Source organism: Eleutherodactylus coqui, chromosome 2 (assembly GCF_035609145.1).
Source record: "Eleutherodactylus coqui strain aEleCoq1 chromosome 2, aEleCoq1.hap1, whole genome shotgun sequence".
Lineage (NCBI taxonomy): Eukaryota > Metazoa > Chordata > Amphibia > Anura > Eleutherodactylidae > Eleutherodactylus > Eleutherodactylus coqui.
In genome coordinates this window covers 46,252,567-46,280,261 of record NC_089838.1, presented here as the reverse complement: position 1 = coordinate 46,280,261, position 27,695 = coordinate 46,252,567, and the positions used below count along the sequence as shown (strand labels likewise).

General features: G+C 50.6%; 1 protein-coding gene across 1 annotated transcript; it reads left to right on the top strand.

Moving 5' to 3' along the window:
* Window positions 1-27,695, top strand: ST8SIA1 (ST8 alpha-N-acetyl-neuraminide alpha-2,8-sialyltransferase 1). Its single transcript, XM_066589747.1, has 5 exons — window positions 1-285; window positions 18,850-18,994; window positions 22,675-22,784; window positions 23,377-23,469; window positions 26,243-27,695. Exons 1-5 carry the CDS (start codon window positions 110-112, stop codon window positions 26,718-26,720), a joined length of 1,002 nt encoding a protein of 333 aa, XP_066445844.1. The 5' UTR covers window positions 1-109; the 3' UTR covers window positions 26,721-27,695.

Sequence of the window (27,695 nt, the reverse complement as noted above, 5' to 3'; positions counted from 1 at the left end):
TGCACGCTCGGGGATGCTGCGGCTCGGTTTTCCCGGTAGATCCCGGGCAGTTTAGAGCCCCGGGCCCCCGAATCGTCCCCGGCATGCTGCTCGCTCCTCCGGGTGAAGGATGAAGTGCCCCCGCACCCGCCTCCCGGTGGGCTTCGGTGCGCTGGCCGTCTCCGTGCTATGTTGGCTATACGTCTTCCCGGTGGAGCGGCTGCCGGACGAGAAGGAGCTGGTGCGGGAGGTGCTGCAGCGCGGCCGGGCCTGGAGCCGGAATCTCAGCGCCCTGCAGGGCTTCAGGTACCAGGAGGAGGGATGGAGGACCTCGTAGACATAAATGAATGGATGTCCCCCCCACTCCTAATGTTCTGCCCTCGTGGCCTGCACCCGCATACTGGCCTCTGTGCTGTCAGTCACCCCACATCCCCTGCACCCCACTGTCATCCTGCTTGCACCCTCATACCGGCCTCTGCCCTGTCAGTCACCCCCATTCCCTGCACCCCCATATCATCTCTGCCCTGTCAGTCACCCCCCTATCTCCTGCACCACCATACCAGACGCTGTGCTGTCAGTCACCCCCCCCCCCCCTCCTCTGCACCCCACTGTCACCCTGTCTGCACCCCTATACTGGCCTCTGCCATGTCAGTCACCCATCCCCTGCACCACCATACCGGCCTCTGTGCTGTCAGTCACCCTGCCCTCACCCCCATACTGGTCCCTGCCCTGTCCGTGTCCCCCCCCCCCCACTTGCACCCCACTGTCACCCTGCCTGCACCCCCATACTGGCCTCTGTGCTGTCAGTCACCCCAATCCCCTGCACCCTCATATCTGCCCCTGCCCTATCAGTAACCCCCATCCCCTGCACCCCCATACTGGCCTCTGTGCTGTCAGGCCCCCCCCTCATCACCTGGACCCCACTGTCACCTTGCCTGCACCCCCATACCGGCCTCTGTCCTGTCAGTGTCAACCCCCGCCCCCCCCATTCCCTGCACCCCACTGTCGCCCTGCCTGCACCCCCATACCGGCCTCTGTGCTGTTAGTCACCCTCCATCAACTGCACCCCACTGTCATCCTGCCTGCACCCCTATATCAGTCTCTAGCCTGTCAGTCCCCCCATCCCCTGCACCCCACAAGATAACCCACTTCTTGACCCTAAAATCCCATCCCTCGGGTACGGCAAATACAGAAGGGTGTCAACAGCACATTTATACATGCAAAGTCGCCATATCAGGTCTGATCCAAGAGAAGCCCCCCTCATCATGCAGGTAACGGGGTGGGGGTGACAACATACATGGTGCAAGAAAAAGTTTCTTTATTCCTCCAAACGTTTAAAAAATACGACGTTTCAACTCGAGAGTCTTTCCCAGAATAAAATCACAGCACATATAAATAGCAATTAACCATAATTAGTCAACAAATCAGAGTGTAGATTAGGTGCCCCCCACCTTCCATTCTTGGGACCACCTGGACCAGGAGTTGTCATGGCGCCTGTCCCCTCCGTCTGTGCGTCCATAAAGTGCACGCGCGGCATGCACAGCGCGATCACATGTTCCATACTGGATATCGCGATGCTTCAGCACAGATCCTCCGGGCACGGATCACGGTTTCTATCTCCTGACGATGCTTCTTGTGTCCTCAAGCAGCTGCATGTCAGTGAGACCGCCCCCCCCCCCCCCCCCCCACTTCAGTGAAGTGCCCTCTATGTCAGTAAGTCCCCCCACATGCCAGTGAGGTGCCCTGCATTTCAGTAGGTTTCCCCCCCCCCCCCCCTGCCCCCGGTCACACACACACATGCCAGGGAGGTGCCCTGCGTGTCAGTAAGTCCCGCCACGTGCTAGTGAGGTGCCCTGCATGTCAGTAAGTCTCCCCCTACATGCCAGTGAGGTGCCCTGCGTGTCAGTAAGTTCCGCCACGTGTCAGTGAGGTGCCCTGCGTGTCAGTGAGGTGCCCTGCGTGTCAGTAGGTCCCGCCACGTGTCAGTGAGGTGCCCTGCGTGTCAGTAAGTCCCGCCACGTGTCAGTGAGGTGCCCTGCGTGTCAGTAAGTCCCGCCACGTGTCAGTGAGGTGCCCTGCGTGTCAGTAAGTCCCGCCACGTGTCAGTGAGGTGCCCTGCGTGTCAGTAAGTCCCGCCACGTGTCAGTGAGGTGCCCTGCGTGTCAGTAAGTCCCGCCACGTGTCAGTGAGGTGCCCTGCGTGTCAGTAAGTCCCGCCACGTGTCAGTGAGGTGCCCTGCTTGTCAGTAAGTCCCGCCACGTGTCAGTGAGGTGCCCTGCTTGTCAGTAAGTCCCGCCACGTGTCAGTGAGGTGCCCTGCTTGTCAGTAAGTCCCACCACGTGTCAGGTGCCCTGTGTGTCATTGAGTTGCCCTGAGTGTCAGTGAGGTGCCCTGTGTGCCAGTAAGTCCCGCTACGTGTCAGTAAGTCCCGCCAAGTGTCAGTGAGGTGCCCTGCTTGTCAGTAAATCCTGCCACGTGTCAGTGAGGTGCCCTGCGTGCCAGTAAGTCCCGCCACGTGCCAGTAAGTCCCGCCACGTGTCAGTGAGGTGCCCTGCGTGCCAGTAAGTCCCACCACGTGTCAGGTGCCCTGCATGTCATTAGGTTGACCGGAGTGTCAGTGAGGTGCCTGTGTGTCAGTAAGTCCGGCCAAGTGTCAGTGAGGTGCCCTGCTTGTCAGTAAGTCCCGCCACGTGTCAGTGAGGTGCCCTGCGTGTCAGTAAGTCCCGCCACGTGTCAGTGAGGTGCCCTGCGTGTCAGTAAGTCCCGCCACGTGTCAGTGAGGTGCCCTGCGTGTCAGTAAGTCCCGCCACGTGTCAGTGAGGTGCCCTGCGTGTCAGTAAGTCCCGCCACGTGTCAGTGAGGTGCCCTGCGTGTCAGTAAGTCCCGCCACGTGTCAGTGAGGTGCCCTGCGTGTCAGTAAGTCCCGCCACGTGTCAGTGAGGTGCCCTGCGTGTCAGTAAGTCCCGCCACGTGTCAGTGAGGTACCCTGCGTGTCAGTAAGTCCCGCCAAGTGTCAGTGAGGTGCCCTGCGTGTCAGTAAGTCCCGCCAAGTGTCAGTGAGGTGCCCTGCGTGTCAGTAAGTCCCGCCAAGTGTCAGTGAGGTGCCCTGCGTGTCAGTAAGTCCCGCCACGTGTCAGTGAGGTGCCCTGCGTGTCAGTAAGTCCCGCCAAGTGTCAGTGAGGTGCCCTGCGTGTCAGTAAGTCCCGCCACGTGTCAGTGAGGTACCCTGCGTGTCAGTAAGTCCCGCCAAGTGTCAGTGAGGTGCCCTGCGTGTCAGTAAGTCCCGCCACGTGTCAGTGAGGTGCCCTGCGTGTCAGTAAGTCCCGCCACGTGTCAGTGAGGTGCCCTGCGTGTCAGTAAGTCCCGCCACGTGTCAGTGAGGTGCCCTGCGTGTCAGTAAGTCCCGCCACGTGTCAGTGAGGTGCCCTGCGTGTCAGTAAGTCCCGCCACGTGTCAGTGAGGTGCCCTGCGTGTCAGTAAGTCCCGCCACGTGTCAGTGAGGTGCCCTGCGTGTCAGTAAGTCCCGCCACGTGTCAGTGAGGTGCCCTGCGTGTCAGTAAGTCCCGCCACGTGTCAGTGAGGTGCCCTGCGTGTCAGTAAGTCCCGCCACGTGTCAGTGAGGTGCCCTGCGTGTCAGTAAGTCCCGCCACGTGTCAGTGAGGTGCCCTGCGTGTCAGTAAGTCCCGCCACGTGTCAGTGAGGTGCCCTGCGTGTCAGTAAGTCCCGCCACGTGTCAGTGAGGTGCCCTGCGTGTCAGTAAGTCCCGCACGTGTCAGTGAGGTGCCCTGCGTGTCAGTAAGTCCCTCCACGTGTCAGTGAGGGGCCCTACGTGTCAGTAAGTCCCGCCATATGTCAGGTGCCCTACGTGTCAGTAAGTCCCGCCACGTGTCAGGTGCCCTGCGTGTCAGTGAGGTGCCCTGCGTGTCAGTGAGGTGCCCTGCGTGTCAGTAAGTCCCGCCACGTGTCAGGTGCCCTATGTGTCAGTGAGGTGCCCCACGTGTCAGTAAGTCCCGCCACATGCCAGTGAGTTGCTCTGCATGTCAGTGATTCCTGCGCGTGACAATGAGGTTCCCCTGCGTGTCACTAAGTCTCACCACATATTAGTGAGGTGCCCCGCGTGTCAGTGATTCTTGCACGTGTCAGTGAGGTGCTCCGCGTGTCAGTAAGTCTCACCACATGCCAGTGAGGTGCCCTGTGTATCCGTGAGTCCCGTCACGTGTCAGTAAGTCCCGCCAAGTGTCAGTGAGGTGCCCTGCGTGTAAGTAAGTCCCGCCACGTGTCAGTGAGGTGCCCTGCGTGTCAGTAAGTCCCGCCACGTGTCAGTGAGGTGCCCTGCGTGTCAGTAAGTCCCGCCACGTGTCAGTGAGGTGCCCTGCGTGTCAGTAAGTCCCGCCACGTGTCGGTGAGGTGCCCTGCGTGTCAGTAAGTCCCGCCACGTGTCAGTGAGGTGCCCTGCGTGTCAGTAAGTCCCGTCACGTGTCAGTGAGGTGCCCTGCGTGTCAGTAAGTCCCGTCACGTGTCAGTGAGGTGCCCTGCGTGTCAGTAAGTCCCGCCACGTGTCAGTGAGGTGCCCTACGTGTCAGTGAGGTGCCCTGCGTGTCAGTAAGTCCCGCCAAGTGTCAGTGAGATGCCCTACGTGTCAGTAAGTCCTGCCAAGTGTCAGTGAGGTGCCCTGCGTGTCAGTAAGTCCCGCCACGTGTCAGTGAGGTGCCCTGCGTGTCAGTAAGTCCCGCCACGTGTCAGTGAGGTGCCCTGCGTGTCAGTAAGTCCCGCCACGTGTCAGTGAGGTGCCCTGCGTGTCAATAAGTCCCGCCACGTGTCAGTGAGGGGCCCTGCGTGTCAGTAAGTCCCGCCACGTGTCAGTGAGGGGCCCTACGTGTCAGTAAGTCCCGCCACATGTCAGGTGCCCTACGTGTCAGTGAGGTGCCCTACGTGTCAGTGAGGTGCCCTGCGTGTCAGTAAGTCCCGCCAAGTGTCAGTGAGATGCCCTACGTGTCAGTAAGTCCCGCCAAGTGTCAGTGAGGTGCCCTGCGTGTCAGTAAGTCCCGCCACGTGTCAGTGAGGTGCCCTGCGTGTCAGTAAGTCCCGCCACGTGTCAGTGAGGTGCCCTGCGTGTCAGTAAGTCCCGCCACGTGTCAGTGAGGGGCCCTGCGTGTCAGTAAGTCCCACCACGTGTCAGTGAGGGGCCCTACGTGTCAGTAAGTCCCGCCACATGTCAGGTGCCCTGCGTGTCAGTGAGGTGCCCTGCGTGTCAGTGAGGTGCTCTGCGTGTCAGTAAGTCCCGCTACGTGTCAGGTGCCCTATGTGTCAGTGAAGTGCCCCACGTGTCAGTAAGTCCCGCCACATGCCAGTGAGTTGCTCTGCGTGTCAGTGATTCCTGCGCGTGACAATGAGGTTCCCTTGCGTGTCAGTAAGTCTCACCACATATTAGTGAGGTGCCCCGCGTGTCAGTGATTCTTGCACGTGTCAGTAAGTCTCGCCACATGCCAATGAGGTGCCCTGTGTATCCGTGAGTCCCGTCACGTGTCAGTAAGTCCCGCCATATGTCAGTGAGGTGCCCCGCGTGTCAGTAAGTCCCGCCATATGTCAGTGAGGTGCTCCGCGTGTCAGTTAGTCTCGCCACATGTCATTGAGGTGCCCTGCGTATCAGTAATTCCTGCACGTGTCAGTTTGCATTCGTCAGTAAGCCTCTGGTTGGGAGGATCATTCAGTAACTGCACTGTGTCTGAACCCCAAACCTCCTACCCAGATGACGACCCCCCCATTTCCAGGAACAGCAAGCCGTCCTTACAAGCCAGTATCACCCAACACCCTGCTGTCACTCCAGTGTCATCCTGTTGTAACCATTGACTCTGTACTTGAACCCCTCTGACTTGCTCCCCTGTTAACCCTTTGTGCTTTTTTCACCTTCTTGGAGGGGTGGGGTTTGTGAAGCAACCAATCAGAGTGCAGCTTTTACTTCCTGTTCTGCTGTGGTAAAATGAAAGCTGTGCTGTATTTGGTTGCTAGGAGCAATAGACGGCTTTATAAACCGCCCCATCATCTCCCTCAGGGTCATATGACCGCAGGTGAGATCTTCTTAAGGCGCGGTTCATACGAGCGTGTCAGTACGGCGAACTCCGTGTGCTGCACAAATCTCATGACTAGTGCAAAGAATGTGCGCAAGGAAAATCGCCACACGTCCTATCTTCGGCGAGCGTACACGCCAGGATGGTACACGGTGATGAGCGGCGCCGCGTCCTTGCGTATACACTCGTGTGAGCCCGGCCTTACATGAGGATGATGGGGGTTGTGATAGACGCTATAATTGCATCCCGTATGACAACTTGCATCTGCTGTATCACAACTGGCCCCCCAGTATAGGCATGTACTTGTCTCAGCTGCTGCAGAACCTCTCTAAGTAGGGCCACGAGGACATCACATTCCTCTCCGCTTCTGTCCGCCGTCTCACAGCTCGTTATCGCAGTCTGTGGCGATGAGCAGGGGTCAGCTGCCGCACCCGTCTGATGCTATTACAGGGGCTTCCCTAAAATTATCGTCTGTTGTGAAGATAATCTCTGACCTCCGCCATGTTCCAGCAGCCCTGCCTTCCTAATAAATAGAAGTCAGCGAGGCAGAGAGACTGTACAGGAGGGAGTAACAGCACACAGCGAATGCGCGGGAGAGTCTACAAAGAAGAGAGACTGCACGGGAGAGGGGCTGCCAACGGCGAGTGTGCGAGACTGGGTGCGGCGACTGTGTTGGAGACAGACTTCGCGGGAGGAATAGACTGCGCACGGTGACTGCGCGAGAAGAGGAGAATGCATAGGAGGGACGGCAACTGCTCATGGCTAATGCGCGGTAGAGACTACAAAGGAGAGATTGCGCACGGTGACTGCTCGAGAGAGTCTGCGCGGGTGAGTGACTGCGCGGAAGAGGGAGAGACTGCATGGCGACTGCTCATGATGAATGCGCAGGAGACTCTACAAAGGAGAGAGACTGCGCATGGCAACTGTGATTGACAGAGATTGCATGGAATAAAACCTTCCCAAACTCTTAAAACTAACCGACACAGACACCAATATTGGATAAAGAAGGCCGCGGTGTTTATTAACGGGGTTACAAACATTTGGGGAGAAATGTAACCAATAATAACCATAACACTTCCTGTAAACTCTGTTTTACAGGCCCAAGTTTATTAACCAATCAATAACCATAACAGTTCATGTAAACTGTCTTACAGACACGAGTTTACCACCACCAAACTCTCCCCAAGTTTACCTGCCCACCCGCCTAATGCGGTCGACAATCCCCCACCAGGCCATGGCATCCACTAATGGCATGGCCCCCCCAACACCCGCAGCCTCCTCAATCATCTACACAACTCCATAATAAAAATATCCAACGCAATCTCTGACAAGTATACTATATCATTCCTATGGAAGCCTGGAACAAGACCTTCCATATCAGCATGTCTAAAAAGGAAACATCCACTCCTGGCATGAGCTCTACCACCAGGTTAACCCTTCTCCGAATTCTCACGCTATATACAGACCTCGGCAATGACCCTAATAATCGAGGAACAATATCTGAAAAAAACTATCACTGTATCTGGAACCTTGTTTAATGCTCCACTGCTCCCTTCAATGTCCCACGACATATCAATCTGTTCTCTTCTATGTCATTAACCCCTAAGTGTAAAAATAAAACATCTGGACAGGGCCCACATGACTCTCCAGGCCCACGTGACTCTCTATACATCAGTTTAGCCATTAGTCCCCTCCACCTCATACATCTGCTACTGCGCCAAAAATTTCACACTGTGATCTGTACAATCACAAATTTTCAGAATAACAGCGATCTGCTGCCCTTCTCCAAGTCCAGTACACAAAGGAGGGTCCAACAATCCACACAATACTTTTCTTAATTCCTAGAATAAAAAAAAGAATTAGTACACCATATTATTCAGGCGTATGTACAACTTAAACCAAGATGAACCCCATCTGTCTACTTTTTCTTCAATAAAACCACCCCTGTAAACAATTAAGCACCATTATACATTAAAAGCGAGATAATGACTGTCCATCATCCCTGTCACCCCGAAAACAAGACAGGGTCTTCTACTAATTTTTGCTCCATAAGATCTTACTTTTGCTATGTATAGCTGCCTGGACACTATTTATATTGACTTTTTTTTCTATTTTTATTAACTGCAACTAGGGCTTAATTTTGAAACATAGTAACATAGTTTGTTAGGCCGAATGAAGACAACGTCCATCTAGTCCAGCCTGTCTATCCTCCTGTGTTGATCCAGAGGAAGGCAAAAAAAAACCCAAGAGCAGAAGCCAATTAGCCCTTTTGGGAAAGAAATTCCTTCCCGACTCCCTAATGGCAATCAGACTAATCTGTGGATCAACCCCTAATAGTTCCTACCTGCCTGTGTACCCGGATTAACAATTAACCTAAGATTTATATCCTGTAATATCCTTCCTCTCCAGAAAGACATCAAGTCCCCTTTTAAACTCCTCTATGGATTTTGCCATCACCACATCCTCAGGCAGAGAGTTCCACAGTCTAACTGCTCTTACAGTAAAGAATCCCTTTCTATGTTGGTGATGAAACCTGCTTTCCTCTAAACTTAGCGGATGCCCTCTTGTTACCGTCGTAGTCCAGGGTATGAACCGATCATGGGAGAGATCCTTGTATTGTCCCCTCATGTATTTATACATAGTTATTTGGTCACCCCTTAGCCGTCTTTTTTCTAGAGTAAATAATCCTAATTTTGATGCCTCTCTGAGTATTCCAGTCCCTTCATTCCATGTATTAGTTTAGTCGCCCTTCTTTGAACCCCCTCAAGCACTGTGACATCTTTCCTGAGCACCGGTGACCAGAACTGTACGCAGTATTCCATGTGAGGCCTGACTAGTGCCTTGTATAATGGAAGGATAATGTTCTCATCCCTCGCCCCTATACCTCTTTTAATACACCCCAAGACCTTATTTGCCTTTGCAGCAGCTGACTGGCATTGGTTACTCCAGTTTAGCCTACTATCCACTAGTACCCCCAGGTCCTTTTCCATATCACTTTTTCCTAGCGGTACCCCATTAAGTGAATATTGCTGCCCATGTGCATAACCTTACATTTTTCAACATTGAACTTCATTTGCCATTTTTCTGCCGAGGCCCCCAGCTTATCTAGGTCTGTTTGTAGCTGTACATTGTCCTCCGTTGGGTTAATTATATTGTATAATTTTGTGTCATCTGCAAATATTGATATTTTGCTCTGCAGCCCCTCTATCAGGTCGTTGATAAATATATTGAACAGAATGGGGCCTAATACTGAACCCTGTGGCACCCCACTAGTGACTGTGGTCCAATCAGAGTATGAACCATTTATTACCACCCTCTGCTTTCTATCATTGAGCCAATTCTTTACCCAATTACACACGTTTTCACCCAATCCAAGCTGCCTCATTTTGTATATTGGCCTATTATGTGGCACGGTGTCAAAGGCTTTAGAGAAGTCCAGATATACGAGATCAATAGATTCTCCCAGGTCCAGCCTAGAGCTTACTTCATCGTAGAAACTGATTAGATTTGTCTGACATGAGCGACCCTTCATGAACCCATGCTGGTGAGGGGTTATTCCCTTGTTCTCCTTGAGGTACTCATCGATGGCGTCTCTCAGAATCCCCTCGAGAAGTTTTCCAGTTATGGAAGTGAGACTTACTGGCCTGTAGTTACCAGGCTCACTTTTGTTTCCCTTTTTGTAAATTGGAACCACGTTGGCAATGCGCCAATCCAATGGTACAACCCCGGTCTTGATAGTGTCTAGAAATATTAGATATAGCGCCCTGGCTATCTCGTCGCTTAGTTCCCTTAGTATCCTTGGGTGTATTCCATCTGGGCCTGGTGATTTGTCGATTTTAGTCTTCTTTAATCGCTTCCACACTTCCTCTTGTGTTAGGTATGACATATTTTGTGAGGGGTTCATTTTATTCCCCTGCATCTCATGTGGCATTTCCTTTTCGTTGGTGAATACACTTGAAAATAAACTATTTAATAGATTTGCCTTCCCTTCATCATCCTCTATAATTTCTCCTACATTATTTGTTAAAGGGCCAGTGCTCTCCCTGCAAATCCTTTTGCTGTTAATATAGTTGAAAAATAGCTTCGGGTTGTTTTTGCTCTCTTTGGCGATCAGTCTTTCTGCTTCTTCCTTAGCCATTTTGATCCTATCTTTGCATATTTTGTTTTTTTCCTGTATGATTTTAGCGCTTCTTCGCTGCCTTCTTGCTTTAGTAGCTTGAACACTTTCTTTTTTTCCATTTATTGCCCCCCTTACAGTCTTGTCTAGCCACATTGGTTTCCTTTTAGTTGAGATTCTTTTATTTTTAAAGGGAATAAACTGCTCACATGAGGCGATTAGGATCCTTTTAAACTTTTCCCATTTGTCCTCCGTACTGGCATTTTTGAGGATGTTGTCCCAATTAATGTTACCGATAGTAGTTCTAAGCTCATCAAATTTTGCTTTACTAAAGTTTAGTTTTTTTGTCGCTCCCTGATAAGGCTTCTTATTGAATGACAGCTGGAAGTTAATTATATTGTGGTCACTGTTCCCCAAATGCCCCTCAACCTGTACCCCCTTTATTCGGTCCGGTTTGTTAGTTAGTACTAAGTCCAGAGTGTCCCTCCCTCTAGTTGGCAGCTGCACTAGTTGGTTCAGGTAATTGTCTTTAATTACTCTCAAGAACTTATCACCCCTATGAGATTTGCAGGTTTCGTTCTCCCATGTTATGTCAGGATAATTAAAGTCCCCCATGATAATTACTTCATTGCGGTTTGACACCTCTTCTATTTGCCTTAATAGTAAGTTTTTAGTTTCTTCTGTTGCTTTTGGTGGTCTATAGAAAACCCCTACCAGGATTTTGTTATTTTTTTCTCCCTGTATTTCCACCCACAGAGATTCCACATATTCATCTCCTACTCCTATATCCTCCCGTAGTCTCGGCTTTAAGTTCAATTTGACGTACAGACATACCCCACCTCCTTTCTGGTTCCTTCGGTCTCTTCTGAAGAGATTGTACCCCTGCAAAGTCGCCACCCAATCACACTTATCATCAAGCCATGTTTCCGTTATTCCGACTATATCATAATTTTCATCGGCCATTCTCGCTTCAAGCTCACCCACTTTACCGATCAGACTTCTTGCATTTGTGGTCATACAATTTATATAGTTTTTTTTGTTTTTTAAATTCGTTTTGTTGGTATTCGTACTAATGGCTGACCTCACAGTTCTAACTGTACTAACCCCCCCCCCCCCCCCACCTTCCCGCTCGACCCCCATTCCCATTTCTGTGACCCTGGTCACTAGCTACACTGACTACCCCACTATTTCTCTTTTTGCCCTCCCCCCCCCCCCCCCCCCCGATCCCTAGTTTAAACACTCCTCCAGCCTTCTAGCCATCTTTTCCCCCAGCACAGCTGCACCCTCCCCATTAAGATGCAGCCCGTCCCTACGGTAGAGCCTGTAGCCGACAGCAAAGTCAGCCCAGTTCTCCAGGAACCCAAATCCCTCCTTCTTACACCAACTCCGGAGCCACTTGTTTACCTCCCTAAGATCCTGCTGCCTTTCTAGTGTGGCTTTAGGTGCAGGTAGTATTTCCGAGAAAACTACCCTGGAGGACTGTGCCCTAAGCTTGGATCCTAAGTCCCTGAAATCATTTTTAAGGGCCCTCTGCCCGACCGCTCACACGCAGCCGCCTCTGCCCGACCGCTCACACGCAGCCGCCTCTGCCCGACCGCTCACACGCAGCCGCCTCTGCCCGACCGCTCACACGCAGCCGCCTCTGCCCGACCGCTCACACGCTTCCGCTCCCCTGCTGCCGCCTCTGTGCAATCGCTGACGCGCAGCCGCTCGCCCACAAAAATTTATTTTTTATTTTTCCACCAACACTTAGACCCACAGACACACACAGAAGACACAACAAGGACACACCAGATACACAGAAGACACACACTTAGATTCACACACACAGAAGATACTTATCGGCTCCTGTTGCAGCTCCTCCACTCCACCTGGTGACGTCACCTGCTCTCCCGGCGGCCGCTCTCTCTGCCCTCCTGCCGCTCGGGTACCTGCTGCTCCGCTGTTCTCTGCTCTGCTTCTGTCACAACCTCCTGCCGGCGTTGGACTCCTGGTGGCCTCCGGGCCCCGGCTCCTACTCCACTCCGATCCCCTTCTCCCCCCCCCCCCCCGCTCCTGCTTCAGCTCCCGCACCTGCCTCGGCGCGCGCTGCTGCTACCGGCGTCTGACGTCACTTCCTCCTCCTGCCACGTCACTTCCTCGGTACAGCGCCACTCTTGTCCAAGGGGTGCATCATTGTAGTAGGGCTTAAAGTTCAAACATCCTGAAAAATCATGCTAGGGCTTATTTCCGGGTAGGTTTTATCTCCAGGGAAATAGAGTATGTGGATCAACAAAGAACCTGGTGCTTGTGGGCATAGACACAAACGCCTGCAAATTCCTAACCAGGCATATATTCTCATGAAATTGAGCAAACAAGCGAAGCCACACCCTTTTACCCGTTTTTTAAAATTTTTTATTATTATTATAAAGCTCCCATGGTTTGACACATCCTTAAGGCCCCAAAGTCACATCTAAACAGCTGGACCTCATATGCTCATCTACACACTTCAGGCAATACTTTTGCCAACTTCCCTAGTAAGCTAAATGTGATAGCAGAGCGTTGATCAAGGCGTACACTACTGCCTTACAGCCTCTGATCAGGGGCGTACACTACTACCTTACAGCCTCTGATCAGGGGCGTACACTACTGCCTTACAGCCTCTGATCAGGGGCGTACACTACTGCCTTACAGCCTCTGATCAGGGGCGTACACTACTGCCTTACAGCCTCTGATCAGGGGCGTACACTACTGCCTTACAGCCTCTGATCAGGGGCGTACACTACTGCCTTACAGCCTCTGATCAGGGGCGTACACTACGGCCTTACAGCCTCTGATCAGGGGCGTACACTACGGCCTTACAGCCTCTGATCAGGGGCGTACACTACGGCCTTACAGCCTCTGATCAGGGGCGTACACTACTGCCTTACAGCCTCTGATCAGGGGCGTACACTACTGCCTTACAGCCTCTGATCAGGGGCGTACACTACTGCCTTACAGCCTCTGATCAGGGGCGTACACTACTGCCTTACAGCCTCTGATCAGGGGCGTACACTACTGCCTTACAGCCTCTGATCAGGGGCGTACACTACTGCCTTACAGCCTCTGATCAGGGGCGTACACTACTGCCTTACAGCCTCTGATCAGGGGCGTACACTACTGCCTTACAGCCTCTGATCAGGGGCGTACACTACTGCCTTACAGCCTCTGATCAGGGGCGTACACTACTGCCTTACAGCCTCTGATCAGGGGCGTACACTACTGCCTTACAGCCTCTGATCAGGGGCGTACACTACTGCCTTACAGCCTCTGATCAGGGGCGTACACTACTGCCTTACAGCCTCTGATCAGGGGCGTACACTACTGCCTTACAGCCTCTGATCAGGGGCGTACACTACTGCCTTACAGCCTCTGATCAGGGGCGTACACTACTGCCTTACAGCCTCTGATCAGGGGCGTACACTACTGCCTTACAGCCTCTGATCAGGGGCGTACACTACTGCCTTACAGCCTCTGATCAGGGGCGTACACTACTGCCTTACAGCCTCTGATCAGGGGCGTACACTACTGCCTTACAGCCTCTGATCAGGGGCGTACACTACTGCCTTACAGCCTCTGATCAGGGGCGTACACTACTGCCTTACAGCCTCTGATCAGGGGCGTACACTACTGCCTTACAGCCTCTGATCAGGGGCGTACACTACTGCCTTACAGCCTCTGATCAGCGGCGTACACTACTGCCTTACAGCCTCTGATCAGGGGCGTACACTACTGCCTTACAGCCTCTGATCCCGCTGCCAGGTTTCAGTCACCTCCGAACGGATGAAGGTAAAGGCAGCCTCTGCGTTCGCTTTGCTGGTGGTTTTCTACTGACAAGTCCTCAGATACAAGTGTTCAGACGATGTCCTCTGCCTGTTCAGCTCCTCCTGGCCGGCGCTGCTGACAAGTGCTAAGCTGAAGCGCAGGGGATTCCAGACCTCTCCGCAGCTATTCCTCAGCGAACACTTCATCCTCGCTGATGATCAGCCGCTCCAGAAGGTCCTCCATCTTCACAGATGATCTGAAGCTGTGACAGGAATTGTGACAAGAGCTGACAGGAATAGGGAGCTGTCACCTGGATGCCGCATGCTGCTTTCTTTCCAGATGATGATGGCCCACATCTCTGCACCTCCATATCTCACTGCTGCTCCTCTCAGCTTGTTCCTCTGGACCAATCACCAGCCACTATCAGGCCACCAGATTCTGCCTGACAACCACAGGCATTTCCCGCCATTTTTCTTCAGCCAATCATCTGCTGCTGCCAACCAGTCCATCACTGGGCAGAACTCACTCTCTGCCATCTCATCTGACCCAGTAATGATCTTTGTACCATATCTTGGCTGACCAGAAAACCTCCTCCATAGAGGGTGACATATCATCCATCCATCATCTACCTAATGCTCCCAGATCCCATGAGGCTTTCTCTCCTAACTGTCCCTCAAGCCTTACAGGAGGAGCAGACTGTGCCCCGGCGACTGCGAGGGGCACAGACTGCGCACAGTGACTGAACAGGAAAGGGAGAGACTGTGCACGGCCATTGCTCATGGTGAATGCGCGGGAGAGTCTACAAAGGAGAGAGACTGCGCACGGCGACTGTGAGGGAGAGAGAGAGACTGCACATTGCAACTGCGAATGACAGAGATTGGGGGGGAGCAACTGCGCCCGGCGACTGCGCACAGTGACTGCTCATGGCAAATGCATGGAAGAGTCTACAAAGGAGAGAGACTGCGCACAGCAATTGTGATTAACAGATATTGCGGGGGAGAGACTGCGCATGATGACTGCACAGCAAAGGGAGAGAGTGCATCATGCGAATGTGCAGGAGAGTCTACAAAGGAGAGAGACTGCACATGGCAACTAGCAGGGGAGAGACTGCGCATGGCGACTGCTCATGGTGAATGTACGAGAGACTATAAAGGAGAGATACTGTGCACGGCAACTGTGAGGGAAAGAGACTGCGCGGGAGAGGCGCTGCGCACGGCGACTACGCGGGAGAGGCGCTGCGCACGGCGACTGCGCGGGAGAGGCGCTGCGCACGGCGACTGCGCGGGAGAGGCGCTGCGCACGGCGACTGCGCGGGAGAGGCGCTGCGCACGGCGACTGCTCATGGTGAATGCGCGGGAGAGTCTACAAAGGAGAGAGACTGCGCACGGCGACTATGCGGTAGAGACTGTTCAGCTACTGCATTGGAGAGACTGTTCGGGACAGACGGCACACGGCAACTGCGATGGACAGAGATTGGTTGGGAGAGACTGCGCATGGTGACTGAGGGTGAGAGACTGGGCACGGCGACTGCATGGGTGAGGGACTTTGCGGGAGGAATGGACTGTGCATGGAGACTGGGAAGAGAAGAGACTGCACGGCGACTGCTCATGGTGAATGAGCGGGAGAGTACAAAGGAGAGAGATTGCGCATGGTTACTGCACTGGACAGACTGCACAAGAGAGTGTGCACGGCTACTGCGCTGCAGAGACTGCATGAGAGAGACTGCGTACGGCTCATGGTGAATGCGTAGGAGAGACTACAAAAGAGAGATACTGTGCAAGAGAGACTGCACGGTTACTGCGCTAGAGAGACTGCGTGGGTGGGAGACTGCACGTCAACAGCGAGGAAGAGAGACTGCGCACAGTGACTGTGAAGGGGAGAGACTGCGGGAAGAGTGGACTGCGCATGCTCAGCGACTGTGGGGGACGAAGAGACGACACAGGAGTCAAAAGTGGCTTCAATAAATTAGCAGATTTCTAGATGTGTTTTCAGATAAACAGTGTAATGTCAGATGATGAGGTCACTAGGGTGATGACATCAGCGTCTGGTTAAGGCAAATGAGATTGCTGGAGGCTTCTTCCATCTTCATCATTTAGTTCTCGATTTAACCCTTTACTGCAGGAGATGCTCATTAACATAGCATCACCTTGGACGTTACTGCGCTGTGCAAAATTTTATTACGTTGTTGGCGCCCGTGGTGTTACATTCTGCTGACCATCGAGAAATTGAAAGGATTCTCGCTACTTGCCTGTGTGAGCTGGCGGGGAGAGCCTGCAAGGAGATAGGAGGACCGGACACCGTTCTCGCGGGTGGAGATAGGAGGACCAGACGCCGTTCTCGCGGGCGGAGATAGGAGAAGGATGGGATCTGGTGATCTTAATAATCTACACCCTGCATCATAAGGATAAAGAAGAAGAGTGGTTGAAGGCCCATCAGTCATCAGCAGGGGGTAGATCTGTGACTACCTTTCAGTCAGGATATACAGGCTGGTTGTCTGCAGTAATAGATGGGGGCGGGGCTGTGACTACCTCTCAGATATGATATACAGGCTGGTTGTCTGCAGTAATAGATGGGGTGAGGCTGTGACTACCTATCAGACATGATATACAGGCTGGTTGTCAGCAGTAATAGATGGGGGCGGGGCTGTGACTACCTATCAGATATGATATACAGGCTGGTTGTCTGCAGTAATAGATGGGGTGAGGCTGTGACTACCTCTCAGACCTGATATACAGGCTGATTTTCTGCAGTAATAGATGGGGGTGTGGCTGTGACTACCTCTTAGACAGGTTATACAGACTGGTTGTCAGCAATAATAGATAGGGGCAGGGGCTGTGACTATCTTTCAGACAGGTTATACGGGCTGGTTGTCAGCAATAATACATGGGGGCAGGGCTGTGACTACCTTTCAGACAGGATATACAGACTGGTTGTCAGCAGTAATAGATGGGGGAGGGGCTGTGACTCCCTCTCAGCCAGGATATGCAGGCTGGTTGTCAGCAGTAATAGATGGGGGAGGGGCTGTGACTCCCTCTCAGACAGGAGATACAGGCTGGTTGTCAGCAGTAATAGGGGAGGGGCTTGTAGTCTAATAGCAGAAGATGTGATGAATAGAAACATTGTAACAACAGTAGATTCTTTGGATGACCAGCAGGGATTGTAGAGGAAGTCCAAGTAGTGTCTCCTGTGATGGCCCCTCCTTGTGTCGGACCCTCCATATGTGAGGTCTGCTGCCCCTCCCCTGGTGGTGATTTGGCTCCCTTCCCCGTCTCCTTTGTGCTCACTGGTCCGTGATTTCATAGAACAGAGATAGTCTTCTTCCCGGACACAATGCGCTGCATTCATGGTGCGGTTACACGTGTTTGCGGCGAGTGTGGATCTCTGCTACGTAATCCAGAAAATACAATTATTTAGGAGCCACCCCGCTGATCTACTCTGTAATTATAAAGCCCCCCCCCCCCCCCCCCCCCTCAAACACACACATTTATGAAACTTGTAGCATGCTGTATCTGTCATTTGTACTTGTGGCAGTGTGGCAGCTCCATATAGTGTCAGCGAAGGGTTAACATCAGGAGCGTAGAGTGATACATTTATTGCAGTATTGTAACTGTCTGGCCACACCCCTTTTATTGTTAACCCATGCATAAGGTGTTGGAACAGCTGCTGACGGCACCAACAAAGGACCGAGTAGCAAGCTGCGATGATTTGCGCTCCGTTATCCTCGGCTTTGTTATGGTGTCCAGCGGCTCCCCCCCCCCACAGGGAAAATGTCAGGTCTGCCTTATCATGTCATCGTGGGTGTGGTCAGCGTGATGGTGAAGACGAGCGGCTGCCACCCCAAGTCTGCATTACACTTATAGGGTCATGATGGAGCTTTAAGATGCTGGACCTCGTGGACAGCGGCAGATGTGACCCTGAGTTAATCTGCGTGCAGTGTAGAGATAAACCAATAACGGGGCCACATGGCGGGGAGGCGCGAGGCGCAACGCTGATAGGTGAGGCCCGTGCTTCATAGATGACACGCAAGGCACGAGGTTATGCTAAAAACCCCACTGTCTGTGAGGAGAGTCTGTGATGTGACTGAACGCCAAGAACTCGCCGTACGCAGAGACCCACAAAACACCGACTGTAGCGGTGACACGAGCAACTTGTCCATCAGTACTATTTATAACCTGCAATATATAAAAGTAAGACGCTGTCTGCGAGCGGCGCCATTACCTTCGACACGTGCAATGCAGACAAGGACGCCGCTTTCTATGTCGCACGTTATAGGCAGTTTTCTAATACTGAAGGGCATGATTGATTCAAAGGGGACACTACCTTAATTTAAAGACCGGTCAGGTAACCCCAACGAGTCCTCCCAGCGCCAGGCTCTGTAGCGAAATCACGGACGCAGTGCAATTGAGCGTTTGTGGCGGCCTGTGACTTCTCGGCAATCCCCATCACAGTGGTCAGGCCCCATCAGTCTATGATAGGAGAACCCCTTATATCTTCCTGCATCATGTGATGCGCAAGGTATTAACCAGTTGTCTCCCAAAATTCTCTATAAAATGACACCGTGCCTCACAGATTACAATATTATGTGACTCGTGCAAGATGGTCACATGGTAAAATGAGCAGCGGAACCAATATATAGAGGTGCTGGATACTGTTAGTCCCTGGTGCGTTGCATCATGTTTAATCATCCAGTCACATCCAGAGCTGCAGTTACTATTCTGATGTTCCATTGTGTCTTATCCTCCAGTCACATCCAGAGCTGCAGTCACAGTTCCGATGGTCCATCATGCCCTATCCTGCAAAATAGTGACTGCAGCTCTGGAGGTGACTAGAGTAGAAGACAGGATGTAAGGGCATCTCACAGTATTGCGCCATTTCTCCTTCACCCCTTTTCCTCTCTTGCAGGAAGCAGCTGAACGACTGCTGTCACCCGGGTCACCTCTTCTCTGTGACGAAGGTGAACACCCCGCTGGGCGTGAACCTCTGGTTTGATGGGGAGTTCTTACATTCGCTGATCATCGAGAACTCTACGTACAGCCTCTTCCCACAGGTCAGCGCAGATTGTTTACCGCACTGGCTCTGATGATTGATGATTGATGATATCTGTGACTCGTCCTCGCTATCACATGTCTGTACATGGTGGCCATATTGGTTGCCACCCAACTTTCCCGTTTACGGATTCGTACAAGGAGGATGAATGGACCGAGGTGACGACTCGCTGATCTCTATAGAAATATGTGTAAAGCGCCATTTAGGCACACAGATTATCGCTCGAAATTCGTTATAATGATATAAGTCAGCGATGGTTTTGCTTTTAAAGACTACTGTTTTTTTCCTGACGAGAATTGTTGGTAAATGTCGCGCTTTCAGTCGCTGTATTATCCGTGTGTAATGTCTGCACTGAAAACCGCTGGACGACCGAACAATGTCATTTTACCAAATGATAAGCAAACTGCCGACCGCCGGATTGTAAGCGGGCGGAATGACAACAACGAGCGAATCTTCAACGAAAACGGCACGACGGGCGCAAGATAGACACAGCGATTATCGCTTAAACCATGGCTTTTGAGCGAATTTCGAGCCGTAATCGTTGTGTCTAAATGGGGCTTAATGCGGCAGGTTATTTCTGCTCATTTGCATATACTGTAATGAGCTTGTTAATATGCACATATGTAAGTGCATCATGCGGCCCATCTGCTGCAGTGCTGCACATTCACCATCACGGGTGACAGACAACTGCGAGAAGCCAGCTCACATGTCGCATCCGTGTTATAAAGATGAAGGGTAGAAAACTCAGATAGAACAAACCAGAATCTATCTATCTATCTATCTATCTATCTATCTATCTATCTATCTATCTATCTATCTATCTATCTATCTATCTATCTCATATCTATCTATCTATCTCATATCTATCTATCTATCTATCTATGTCATATCTATCTATCTATGTCATATCTATCTATCTATGTCATATCTATCTATCTATCTATGTCATATCTATCTATCTATGTCATATCTATCTATCTATGTCATATCTATCTATCTATCTATCTATGTCATATCTATCTATCTATGTCATATCTATCTATCTATCTATCTATCTATCTATGTCATATCTATCTATCTATGTCATATCTATCTATCTATGTCATATCTATCTATCTATCTATGTCATATCTATCTATCTATCTATGTCATATCTATCTATCTATGTCATATCTATCTATCTATCTATCTATCTATGTCATATGTCATATCTATCTATCTATCTATCTATGTCATATCTTTATCTATCTATGTCATATCTCTATCTATCTATGTCATATCTATCTATCTATCTATCTATCTATCTATGTCATATCTCTATCTATCTATGTCATATCTATCTATCTATCTATCTATCTATCTATCTATCTATCTATGTCATATCTCTATCTATCTATGTCATATCTATCTATCTATCTATCTATCTATCTATGTCATATCTATCTATCTATGTCATATCTATCTATCTATGTCATATCTATCTATCTATCTATGTCATATCTATCTATCTATCTATGTCATATCTATCTATCTATCTATCTATCTATCTATCTATGTCATATCTCTATCTATCTATGTCATATCTCTATCTATCTATGTCATATCTCTATCTATCTATGTCATATCTATCTATCTATGTCATATCTATCTATCTATCTATCTATCTATCTATCTATCTATCTATCTATCTCATATCTATCTATCTATGTCATATCTATCTATCTATGTCATATCTATATCTATGTCATATCTATCTATCTATGTCATATCTATCTATCTATGTCATATCTATCTATGTCATATCTATCTATCTATGTCATATCTATCTATCTCATTTATCTATGTCATATCTATCTATCTCATTTATCTATGTCATATCTATCTATCTCATTTATCTATGTCATATCTATCTATCTCATTTATCTATGTCATATCTATCTATCTCATTTATCTATGTCATATCTATCTATCTCATTTATCTATGTCATATCTATCTATCTCATTTATCTATGTCATATCTATCTATCTCATTTATCTATGTCATATCTATCTATCTCATTTATCTATGTCATATCTATCTATCTCATTTATCTATGTCATATCTATCTATCTCATTTATCTATGTCATATCTATCTATCTCATTTATCTATGTCATATCTATCTATCTTATTTATCTATGTCATATCTATCTATCTATCTCTCTTATCTATGTCATATCTATCTATCTATCTCTCTTATCTATGTCATATCTATCTATCTCATTTATCTATGTCATATCTATCTATCTCATTTATCTATGTCATATCTATCTATCTCATTTATCTATGTCATATCTATCTATCTCATTTATCTATGTCATATCTATCTATCTATCTCTCTTATCTATGTCATATCTATCTATCTATCTCTCTTATCTATGTCATATCTATCTATCTCATTTATCTATGTCATATCTATCTATCTCATTTATCTATGTCATATCTATCTATCTCATTTATCTATGTCATATCTATCTATCTCATTTATCTATGTCATATCTATCTATCTCATTTATCTATGTCATATCTATCTATCTCATTTATCTATGTCATATCTATCTATCTCATTTATCTATGTCATATCTATCTATCTCATTTATCTATGTCATATCTATCTATCTCATTTATCTATGTCATATCTATCTATCTCATTTATCTATGTCATATCTATCTATCTCATTTATCTATGTCATATCTATCTATCTCATTTATCTATGTCATATCTATCTATCTCATTTATCTATGTCATATCTATCTATCTCATTTATCTATGTCATATCTATCTATCTCATTTATCTATGTCATATCTATCTATCTCATTTATCTATGTCATATCTATCTATCTCATTTATCTATGTCATATCTATCTATCTTATTTATCTATGTCATATCTATCTATCTTATTTATCTATGTCATATCTATCTATCTATCTCTCTTATCTATGTCATATCTATCTATCTCTCATCTATCTCTGTCATATCTATCTATCTCTCATCTATCTCTGTCATATCTATCTATCTATCTCTCTATGGCTCATTTTCCACGGGCGGATTTCATTTGCGGAACCTGCATGGGTCACCCGTGCAAAAGATCTGCAATTCAAAGTGCCCATAGGGAAGCATTGGCAATGGCAACTGAACTTAAGCATGCGGACCATTTGGTACGGAAAACAAATGTCAGCGTGTTCCCTTTCAGTGCGAATTCTATGTGGACGGGCTCAATAGAAGTCAATGGGTGCAGTTGGTCCACTGTGCATCCACAAATACAATTACGGATGCACTGCGGATTTGAAGGCTAAAATCAATTAGGAAGGTAGGATAAAGGCTGGGAGGTGGGGTTGCGTTTTTTTTTTTCCCTCTGGGATGATCTGCAGTGCATCTGCGTACATCTGCATGGAAAAACCATTACATGCGTGATCTTCCCCAAATGGTTTCCTCAGGTCTTCCGCTGTGGAAATCTGAGGCCTTTATCATATCTCTCTATCTTTCTCCTCCCTCCTCCGGTAATTTGGGCGGATTCTTCTAGTCTGATGAATGGTCGCAGTGCAGCCACTTCTCTCTGCCAGGTTACAACTGTTCCCAGCGCTGTCCCCTGCTGCAACATTGTGTCACTGACAATAGCGCTCTCCTCTCTGTTGCTAGGATACACCATTCAAGCTCCCCCTGAAGCGCTGCTCCGTGGTGGGGAATGGTGGGATACTGAAGGGGAGCAGGTGTGGAAAGCAGATCGATGAGGCTGATTTTGTTATTAGGTAAGTGAGACCTCAAAGCTTCCGGAGATCTCAGCAACATCCATCTGTCACCTAATGTGTGCAGGGAATGTGCCACAATGGTATAACCAGAGCATTTCCTGTATATAGTGATATGGAGCATGCTCGTATAACCTGGATATCATGTATATAATTATATATGTACAGCTGCTATAAGGTATACATGATGGTGTAACCTGGGTAATTCTTGTATAACTTATACCAGCTGTACATATAATTATATACATCTCCTATATATAGTGATATGGAGCATGCTGGTATAACTTGGGTATCTCCTGTATGTAATTATATATATACAGCTGCTATAAGTTATACATTCTGCATATAGTGATATGACGCATGAAGGTATAACCTGGGTATCTCTTGTATATAATTATATATGTACAGCTGCTATAAGTTATATATCCTATATATAGTGATATGGAGCATGCTGGTATAACCTGGGTATCTCCTGTATATAATTATATATGTACAGATGCTATAAGTTATACATCTCCTATATACAGTGATATGAAGCATGCAGGTATAACCTGGGGATCTCTCCATATAAGGCTTTCTGTCCGTCTCTCCTCAGATGTAACCTGCCTCCGCTCACCAGTGGCTACACTCTGGATGTGGGAACAAAGACGCAATTGGTGACGGTGAACCCGTCGATCATAGAAAAGAGGTAGAGTCCTCCGTCTTTACACAGTGATGGGGGAGCTGGTGATTTTGGGGGTCAGTCGTTGGCCTGTGCTTCCTCTTCTCATTAGTGATGATCCTCCTACAAGGTTTGCGGGTGGTCAGATGTGATATGTTGGGGTGCCCTCTCCGAAGGTCTTTGTGGTTGCCAATGGGCAGATATTAGGATGTAGGAGGGATGGATGTTACAAGGGGGTTTGATAGTTACAGAAGGAGACTGGAGAGGAGGAACCTGAAGTCCAGGGAATAGTCCTGCCGTCAGCGTGTAGAGCAGAAGATCAAAGGACAGCAGACATGGAGAGTATGACCACCAATATACCCACTGAGCTCTGCTGTAGTCTTCTTTGCCCACCCATCTTTCGCTTTTGCTGACTGCTCGCCCCGCGCTCATGCGCCTCCTGCTCGCCCCGCGCTCATGCGCCTCCTGCTCGCCCCGCGCTCATGCGCCTCCTGCTCGCCCCGCGCTCATGCGCCTCCTGCTCGCCCCGCGCTCATGCGCCTCCTGCTCGCCCCGCGCTCATGCGCCTCCTGCTCGCCCCGCGCTCATGCGCCTCCTGCTCGCCCCGCGCTCATGCGCCTCCTGCTCGCCCCGCGCTCATGCGCCTCCTGCTCGCCCCGCGCTCATGCGCCTCCTGCTCGCCCCGCGCTCATGCGCCTCCTGCTCGCCCCGCGCTCATGCGCCTCCTGCTCGCCCCGCGCTCATGCGCCTCCTGCTCGCCCCGCTCATGCGCCTCCTGCTCGCCCCGCGCCTTCTGCCTTCCGCTCTTCCTGAACCCTTTGTCAGTTGTAAGTCCTTTGCTCTGCGCCTTCTGCTCACTCTGTGCCTTCTGCCCACCCTGTACTCTGCACTTTCCCCCCAGACCGCGCCTTCCACTTGCCCCACACTCTGCACTTTCAGCCCGTCCCGTGCCTTCCACTCGCTCTGAGTCCTCTGCCAGTTGTTTGTACTTCTCTCTGCGCCCTCTGCCTGCCACTGCGCTTTGCGCTTTCTGCTCGCTCTGAGCACTCTGCCAGTTGTTTGTACTTCACTCTGCGCCTTCCGCTCGGCCCGCGCTCTGCGCCCTCTGCCGGTAGTTTGCCCTTCGCTTTGCGCCCTCTGCCGGTAGTTTGCCCTTCGCTTTGTGCCCTCTGCCGGTAGTTTGCCCTTCGCTTTGCGCCCTCTGCCGGTAGTTTGCCCTTCGCTTTGCGCCCTCTGCCGGTAGTTTGCCCTCCGCTTTGCGCCCTCTGCCGGTAGTTTGCCCTCCGCTTTGCGCCCTCTGCCGGTAGTTTGCCCTCCGCTTTGCGCCCTCTGCCGGTAGTTTGCCCTCCGCTTTGCGCCCTCTGCCGGTAGTTTGCCCTCCGCTTTGCGCCCTCTGCCGGTAGTTTGCCCTCCGCTTTGCGCCCTCTGCCGGTAGTTTGCCCTCCGCTTTGCGCCCTCTGCCGGTAGTTTGCCCTCCGCTTTGCGCCCTCTGCCGGTAGTTTGCCCTCCGCTTTGCGCCCTCTGCCGGTAGTTTGCCCTCCGCTTTGCGCCCTCTGCCGGTAGTTTGCCCTCCGCTTTGCGCCCTCTGCCGGTAGTTTGCCCTCCGCTTTGCGCCCTCTGCCGGTAGTTTGCCCTCCGCTTTGCGCCCTCTGCCGGTAGTTTGCCCTCCGCTTTGCGCCCTCTGCCGGTAGTTTGCCCTCCGCTTTGCGCCCTCTGCCGGTAGTTTGCCCTCCGCTTTGCGCCCTCTGCCGGTAGTTTGCCCTCCGCTTTGCGCCCTCTGCCGGTAGTTTGCCCTCCGCTTTGCGCCCTCTGCCGGTAGTTTGCCCTCCGCTTTGCGCCCTCTGCCGGTAGTTTGCCCTCCGCTTTGCGCCCTCTGCCGGTAGTTTGCCCTCCGCTTTGCGCCCTCTGCCGGTAGTTTGCCCTCCGCTTTGCGCCCTCTGCCGGTAGTTTGCCCTCCGCTTTGCGCCCTCTGCCGGTAGTTTGCCCTCCGCTTTGCGCCCTCTGCCGGTTGTTTGCCCTCCGCTTTGCGCCCTCTGCCGGTTGTTTGCCCTCCGCTTTGCGCCCTCTGCCGGTAGTTTGCCCTCCGCTTTGCGCCCTCTGCCGGTTGTTTGCCCTCCGCTTTGCGCCCTCTGCCGGTTGTTTGCCCTCCGCTTTGCGCCCTCTGCCGGTTGTTTGCCCTCCGCTTTGCGCCCTCTGCCGGTTGTTTGCCCTCCGCTTTGCGCCCTCTGCCGGTTGTTTGCCCTCCGCTTTGCGCCCTCTGCCGGTTGTTTGCCCTTCGCTTTGCGCCCTCTGCCGGTTGTTTGCCCTTCGCTTTGCGCCCTCTGCCGGTTGTTTGCCCTTCGCTTTGCGCCCTCTGACAGTAATTACACATACAAGGAAAGTGTTCCTTACACGTCGGCGACTATCAGGATGATCATCGGTGTCCTCAGCAGAGAGCAGGAAGTTGACACGAGATACGGGGTGCCGGGTTTCGGGGTGATCTTGTCGCGGGGTCATGGGGTCATTCTGCTGTTTGTTTTTATCTGTTGAGGAGATGAAGCATCCTGATGAAAGTTTCTGTTTCCTCAGGCGTGATATATGAGCATTGCGCAGATAACATCCTGTGGCTATAGAGTTCACAGGGGAGGGGGACCCTTGATAGGGTCTCTTAAGCATTTAAAGGGGAACTTTTTCTTCTCTTGAAGCCTGCAGCTGCTCCCCCTCGTCCTAGGTTGCCTCCGGACTTGACTTGTTAATCTTTGCCTGTACGGCCATCGTGTCCTGCAGTCGACGCTTTCTGACAGTTTCCTTCTCTCTCCAGGTTCCAGAACTTGCTGTGGTCCCGGAAATCCTTTGTAGAGAGTCTGAAGGTCTACAAGTCAAGCTACGTGTACTTGCCAGCGTTCTCCATGCGCCATGGCACGGAGCCCTCCCTGAGAGCCTACTACACCCTCGCCGACTTCAGCGCCAACCAGACTGTGCTGTTCGCCAACCCCAACTTCCTACGGAACGTCGGCAAGTTCTGGAAGAACAAAGGCGTCCACTCCAAGCGTCTGTCCACCGGCCTCTTCATGGCCAGCGCCGCCCTCAGCCTGTGCGAGGAGGTCACAGTCTACGGCTTCTGGCCTTTCCAAATAGACCTGAAGGGGAGTCCCATCCGCCACCATTACTACGACGACGTCCCGCCGCTCAGCGGTTTCCACTCCATGCCCGAGGAGTTCTTGCAGCTCTGGTTACTCCACAAGTCGGGCATCTTGCGGGTGCAGCTGGGACAATGTACCCCTGAGGAGCCTCAATGAAAGTGACTGAGCCGATGGCGGCGGGCGCCATGCGGGGATCTGGATCTGCTCCCTGCGATAGTCCGCACTGGATGCAACATCTGGTGACAAAGTGCCAAATCTCTCCGTCCTCCTGGCGCATCCAGGACTGCGTGGGCAGGATCCGTTTTTTTTAATGATTTTCATTGGCTGCTTAGATTGTTCTAGAAACGAATGTAGAATTTTTTTAACAAACAATTGACGATCCGAGCGTCCGACACCAGCTTTTTTATTTCCTGTACAGATGCGAGGACTTTGATTTGCAATGCCTTAAGTGGCGTTAGACCAAACCAGCTGATCATTTTTAGGTCTTTTGCATAACCAGGAATAAGCGTGAGTGAGAGAGTGCGTGAGCGCCGCGCTGCATGACACCGTCGGCGCCTTCGTTGTTTTACCTGTTGGCGGTCTTGCACGTCTGCATCCGAGTTCTCAGCATGCATGTTCTACGTGTAAACGGAAACAAGTGGAGACATTCAGCGATTGTTTCCTCTGTGCGCAGTCTATTAAACCTGTGCCGGAGCGAGCGCGTTACTGATGCGGTTACTTTGTATGTTGCGTATGGCGACCGGCGGTTTCTGCTACAATCGTTTCCTTACTTGCACTGATACAATACATTTTAACCTTTTCTTGACTGCTCGAGGTTCGCTTCCTGTCAGCGCTATTTTAGGCAAACGGAATTGCAGACCTGGACGAGGACAGATCGCCGAGACTCTGGCACAGCAGTGAGAAGCAGGTCTCTTATCAGGTTCATATCCCTCCAGACGCAGCTCATGGGTCTTGATTACTGCACGAGATTTGTATTACGCGCAGCATGACGATATAATCTGGCGCTGTTCTTACCAGACGTAAATAGAAAAACTCGCCTCCATTCTGCAATAATCATGGAAATCTTCAGCTGGATTTAGGCGTAATCAAGCGCTGCGGCATTGTGAATATTAAAATGTGAATTCATTGTCA

Bases quoted from the DNA above. Each gene is read 5' to 3' on its own strand.
- ST8SIA1 (XM_066589747.1), top strand. From the start codon at position 110: ATGAAGTGCCCCCGCACCCGCCTCCCGGTGGGCTTCGGTGCGCTGGCC. The intron at 22,785-23,376 runs GTAAGTGAGACC...GTCTCTCCTCAG, and splicing joins GAGGCTGATTTTGTTATTAG to ATGTAACCTGCCTCCGCTCA. The intron at 23,470-26,242 runs GTAGAGTCCTCC...TTCTCTCTCCAG, and splicing joins CCGTCGATCATAGAAAAGAG to GTTCCAGAACTTGCTGTGGT.